Source organism: Scaptodrosophila lebanonensis, unplaced genomic scaffold (assembly GCF_003285725.1).
Source record: "Scaptodrosophila lebanonensis strain 11010-0011.00,11010-0021.00 unplaced genomic scaffold, SlebRS2 tig00000024-arrow-pilon, whole genome shotgun sequence".
In the NCBI taxonomy this organism is placed as follows: Eukaryota; Metazoa; Arthropoda; class Insecta; order Diptera; family Drosophilidae; genus Scaptodrosophila; species Scaptodrosophila lebanonensis.
In genome coordinates, this window is record NW_022060538.1 from 18,810,937 (window position 1) to 18,816,818 (window position 5,882).

At 38.9% G+C, this 5,882-nt stretch overlaps 1 protein-coding gene and 1 non-coding gene across 2 annotated transcripts; both read left to right on the forward strand.

Moving 5' to 3' along the window:
• Window positions 1-541: 541 nt before the first annotated feature.
• Window positions 542-2,536, forward strand: LOC115620974 (probable cytochrome P450 12e1, mitochondrial). The gene is made up of 6 exons (XM_030514495.1): window positions 542-613; window positions 671-782; window positions 901-1,144; window positions 1,203-1,319; window positions 1,378-1,831; window positions 1,911-2,536. Exons 1-6 carry the CDS (start codon window positions 542-544, stop codon window positions 2,493-2,495), a joined length of 1,584 nt encoding a protein of 527 aa, XP_030370355.1. The 3' UTR covers window positions 2,496-2,536.
• Window positions 2,537-5,556: 3,020 nt separating this feature from the next.
• On the forward strand, window positions 5,557-5,628 carry Trnad-guc. The gene has a single exon. It is a non-coding gene; the product is annotated as a tRNA-Asp (tRNA).
• The last annotated feature ends 254 nt before the right edge of the window (window positions 5,629-5,882 follow it).

Consider the following 5,882-nt stretch of genomic DNA (forward strand, 5'->3'; position numbering starts at 1 on the left):
AGAGCAGAAATGACACAAATATTATTCAACGCTGAGTGAGTCAAAGCTTGTTCGTCCAATTTTGGAGATTATAGATTAGACTTGAAGAATTGAGAATTAGTAGCCAACATGCTGTGTAGGCAACTAAACGGACAAAGTCTACGTTATTCCTTCCCAAACGAATACTTAATTCAAATAGAATATTAACATTTTATTGCCCATTTCAAATTAAAATACAATTTACATTTAATCTTAGCACATACATATAGAAAGTATTATCTTAGCGATTTTATATCGGTGGACTATTAACCTCTACAAATCAGAAGCGAAAGCTTGCTTCTCAAAGTTTTCAAAATGTTTACCAATTATTAAATTCTCTCAACAATTAATTTACGGAGATAGTTTGTTATGAATGGGAAAGCAAAGCAGAAATGAAAAAATACATTCCGAATTAATCAAAAGACCGCTCACAGAGCGGGTAAAAGCTTAGAAAAGCTTTCGCATGACGCTGATAGAATGAATAAATTTAATAGAATGTAGAAATTGATAATTAGTAGCCAACATGTTGTGTAGGCAGTTATACGTGCAGAGGCGGTTCTGCGCTCGGTTGAGTGTGCGAGCAGTCAATACAAAGGTAAGCTCATATTGTTGCCAATATTTCAATATTTCCAGTGAATTGTTGGGATTTTAGGCTGGTCAGGTTTTGGAGCCCGTGCCTTCCGTGGCATTGGAGCAGGCCAAGCCTTTTGCAGAGTTGCCGGGACCCAGCAAATTGGAAATGATCAGAGCTTTTTTGCCAGGCGGTGAGTACTAGTCGAGAGCTTTTCCAGAGGCACACGCCTAATGCTCTCTGCTGCTCTCTCTCTCTCTCTCAATGGCTATAAAATGATAACGTACCATACTGTGGGAACACCATTGCAGGTCGATATCGCGGCAAACCAGTATTTGAAATGTTTATGGACTTGGCTCGCCGTCATGGTGAAATCTTTCGTCTGCCTTCCATTGCATCCAATGAAGTGGTTCTTACCATGAATCCCAAGGACTACGAGATAATTTTCCGTAATGAAGGACAATGGCCATATAGGCGTAGTTTCGAAACCTTCACCTATTACAAGACTGTGCACAGACGTGATGTGTTTGGTGCAGATGACGGCTTAGTTTCCGGGTAATTGGTTCTATTTCTTAGACTCCTTCACTATACGATTCTACATATTTTTGAATAGTAATGGACCAGAGTGGGGCAAAATGCGCACGGCCGTGAATCCGATTTTGTTGCAGCCTCGCAATGCCAGATTATACATTAAAAATCTGTTGCAAGTGAACAATGAATTTCTGCAGAGGTAGGTTGCGAAATGGAATACAAACAAAGCTTTTTGTAGACATGGTTGCTCTTTTCAGAATACGCAATATTCGTGATCCGAATACTTTGGAGATGCCCGACGATTTTGCCGAGGATATCCGACGCTTGGTATTGGAATCTATAGGTTCGGTCGCGCTGAACACGCATTTAGGACTTTTGGGAGCACAACGGGAAAGCGAGGAGGCTAAGCAGATGATCAAGGCATTGGAAAATATTATTGAAATTGGTTTTGAGTTAGATATGCTGCCAGCAATTTGGAAATATGTGCCTATTCCAAAGTTTAAGCTAATGATGCGATCCCTAGACACCATTACCGATATTTGCATTAAGAATATTGAGGAAGCTATTAATCGCATCGAATCAACTGCTAAAGATAGTCAAGTCACTAATGACGCAGATTTGGAGAAGAGTTTGTTGGAGAAACTATTACGACACGATCGTAGAACAGCCATCATTGTAGCGATGGATCTACTGTTTGCTGGCACAGATCCGGTGAGTTAGAAAACTTCCGAATTCGGCATTGTGTAACCGAATATCCAGTATTTGAATGTTTTTCTTAATTTTGTTACAGACGGTTGTCTCGCTCAGCGGTATTTTGTTATTGCTGGCCAAGAATCCGAGTAAGCAGGCGCGTCTCCTGGAAGAGTTGCAGAACGTGTTGCCCTCAAAGGACGCTCCACTAACCATGGACAACATGCAGAACTTGCCTTATTTGCGCGCTTGCATCAAAGAAGGCATACGTCTCTATCCAGTTGGACCAGGCACATTGCGCCGCATGCCACACGATGTGGTTCTGAGTGGATATCGTGTTGTGGCCGGCACAGATGTCGGCATAGCGGCCAACATCCAGGTGGCAAATTCCGAAGAGTTTGTCCCGCGGGTTCGCGAATTTCTCCCAGAGCGTTGGTTGCGCAACGAAAGCGCCAATCTAGTTGGCGATATTGCATCGCCATTCATGTATCTGCCATTTGGATTCGGACCGCGTTCATGTGCAGGAAAACGTATTGTGGATATGATATTGGAGATCGCCGTGGCGCGTCTGGTGCGTAACTTTGACATCGGCTTTAATTATCCCATTGAGAACGCGTTCAAGGCTCAATTCTTTGTCAAGCCAAATATACCATTTAATTTCAAATTTGTGGAGCGGGAGAAGTAAGCACACATTTTCACAATAATAATAAATGAACACGACAAGAATAAATGCAGTTTTACTCCTAAATATAAGTCATGTTTTTAAAAGTGTGTTGTGTGTATTCACAGCTAATATTAGCCTAAAATTGATTTGATATTTAATTTCGAATGTGATTTTATGGGGAACCAGTCGAAACAGCACAAAATTTGGACTACAGTGCACGCTATTCTGAAGAAGTATATCGATTTCTATGAGAAATATTTTTCATTGCAACACTACTTGAGCCATCATGATGATTTGTCAAATAGCATCTTTGCAGTACTTGACTTGCTGGAGAAAAGACTGGCTTGCTGCTCGCACGCCCCTCAAGATTTGAGTGCACGTATGCTGTCATTGCTGTTATTGTTGTAGCTGAGCTCAATGGCCACTCCAGACCACATTACACCACATCAAAGTTAGCAGTAAAAGCGCCACTTGAAAGACAATTTTTGTCGATTTTCCTTGGCTACCCCAAAATTACGACAGAGCCGTTGTTGAAGTGAAGAGTACTTGGAACAACACTTTGGCTGTGGCATGGCTCTGACATGGCCTCAAACCGATTTTATGGTCTGTCTTTAACGCAAAAAACATAACTTTGAGCAGTTTTCAGTTTTTTATATACAAGTTGCATTCTTCTGGGCACTTTTATATAACAGAATAGGTTCGAAATTAAAAATACTTACTACGAAACGAATTTTATGTAGAACTGAGAATATTGACTAAAAACTGAATTTTTTATATGGATGGAAATATAAAAGCAGATTGATTCAAATTTATTATAGTTTTATTCTTCTGGGGACTTTATTTAACATAATAGTTTTGAAATTAAAAATACTTACTACAAAACGAATTTTATGTAGAACTGAGAATATTGACTAAAAACTAAATTTTTTATATGGATGGAAAAATAAAAGCCAATTGATTCAAATTTATTATACATTATAACTTGTAATTAACAGAATAGGTTTTAAAATAAAAATACCTACTACGAAACAATTTTTAAGTAGAACTGTGAGTATTGACTAAAAACTAAATTTTTTATATGGATGGAAATATAAAAGCAGATTGATTCAAATTTACAAGTATTACATATAAGCAGCAAGCGAGCCATTGAGAAAAAGCGAACTTCAAAAATATAGTAAATATATAGTAAACAATAACAATTATATTTGTTTTTTAAAATTACCAATAAATTTTTTTTTATCCGTAATAGCATACAATTCTTATGTAAAGTCTTGAAGGCTACTCGTTTGGCTTAATATTGTAGCTTAAATGGATTTTGATTGATTCATTTTTAATCTCTTCCCAAGCAGCTGTTGTTCTTTTTACTGCACACAGACACGCATAGGCTCGTTTACTTGTATTCGAGTAGATCGGCGCCCGTTTTCAAATTTTTATTCTCAGCCCAGAACTATGCTGCGTACTTTCTAGAAAATTTAAGATAGCGCCATCTATGCTTGAATACTCTGCTGGCAACACAGCCATTTCTAAAGTTTGCCTCATTTTGAGCCGTTGTTGTTCCGTCCTTCTACTATTGCTTCGTCTATTTTGTTATCAGACAACAAATAAGTGCACTGGCATACATAAATAATTCACAAGCATTCATTTTGACATTGAGCATAGACAAAGTTGCATTGCATTTCCATTCTTTTTGTTGCCCACCTCCCTTCTCTTGGCAAGTCGGTCGAGTGTTTATTTGGTACATTTCCTTTCCTTTATTTTTCCATTGCCTCACTTGGACAGAAGTCGTCTTATCTGTGCTCGCTGCTGCCGTGGTGGCTCGTATGTCCTGCACTTTATGCTACTTTAGTTGGACTTGGATGGTGCCTGCCTGACTGCCTGTCTGCCTTCTTGCCCCTTTGGATGCCGCCATGCTATCGTCTTGTGCATTATTAAAACTCTTCTGATGGCACTTCCGTGCCTTGGCCCCTTTGCCACTTGTTTCATTTGCTGTATTTGCTTCACTAGACGGTAGGAGCAGGAGCAGCAACAGGAGCAGCTTTTGAACAGCAGGGGCCAGAGCACTTGAAATGTCAATGCTGCAGCCTGCAGTGCATAAAGTTTTATCGTGGACGGGGCGCAGGACGATTCTGTCACGTTTCTTTAAATTGGCAAAGCGGCGCAGCGAGTGGTGAAAGGGTGTGGTGTCGGGTGTTTCAACTTTGCTAACGAAATGCATTGCATAAGTGAACACGATTGCGATAGTGCAGACAAACAAAATAAATGGAATTCATTATTGCATTGGAAGAGGCGCAGTGAGACGCCTTGCACTCAGTCAGGACTCGTCTGATTTCATTTTCGCAATTTTTTATTCGTGCCATTGCATAGCCAGCCCCTAAGTTTTAAAGTCCTGCCAGCTGTTATCTACGAGTTGCAAAACCCAAATTGAAAATTCATGTCAAATGGCGCACAAATCAATGTCTTCTCTACAAATTCCCAATTTTGTTGTTGCTACTGCTACTGCTGCTGCTGTTACTGTTACTGTTGCTGTTGGTGCACGCTAGTTGCATGTTTTGCAAAAGGCATTGCATGCTTTTGGGGGCGGCTCATGCACTTTATGACACGCATGCCATAAAGTGAACAATTAGACATATGACACATGCACGCATACACCTACACAACCACCCTACACTGACAGCTAAAAGTGTGTTAATAAGCTTAAGTGCAGTGCTTTGGCTGACATGTTATGGAAGTCCTATATACTATAGTCCTAATAGTATTACTGGCAATCGATTTTAAGATTCTAAAGATTATTAGTTGGTTAGTTTCCAGTGTACTTACATACTTGTACATCAGTAAAGTAGGTACATATATAAATACTTATATTTATTTATTTTCCTAATTTTCTGTACTGTACGTATTCAGGTGTTGAGTTTTAACAGAATTTTAACCCATAAGCTTACACATTACAGCATTGCAACGCAGCGGCTATAAAAATAAACTTAAATAGTTGCCTTGAAAATATCAACAATTTATCGACAAATACGTTGTTCTGCAAAAACTACTGCGGTGCTTACAAAATCTTCCAAGCAACCCGTGCTCAACATCCTCGATAGTATAGTGGTTAGTATCCCCGCCTGTCACGCGGGAGACCGGGGTTCAATTCCCCGTCGGGGAGATAAGCGACAATTTTCTTTTTTTTTTTTAGGTTCTGTTTTTATTTTATAATATTTTTTATTTTTATATAATTTAGTTATTTATTAGATAATGGTACTGTGTGCAATTAAACTGCTGCAATGCTTGTTTGAAAAATTTTTAGTAGACCTTTTAAAATTGAGCTTGCAATTTAGTTTGCAATTTAGTTTGCAATACTTCCAGTTTGTTCTCCATTTTGGCAGAGAAATTTAAATGAGATACATAAAGATTACATTT

What these genes read in the sequence shown, in the direction of transcription:
- LOC115620974 (XM_030514495.1), top strand. Translation starts at nt 542, where the DNA reads ATGTTGTGTAGGCAGTTATACGTGCAGAGGCGGTTCTGCGCTCGGTTG. An exon ending in AACAATGAATTTCTGCAGAG is followed by an intron (nt 1,320 to 1,377) that starts GTAGGTTGCGAA and finishes TGCTCTTTTCAG; the next exon opens with AATACGCAATATTCGTGATC. An exon ending in TGTTTGCTGGCACAGATCCG is followed by an intron (nt 1,832 to 1,910) that starts GTGAGTTAGAAA and finishes ATTTTGTTACAG; the next exon opens with ACGGTTGTCTCGCTCAGCGG.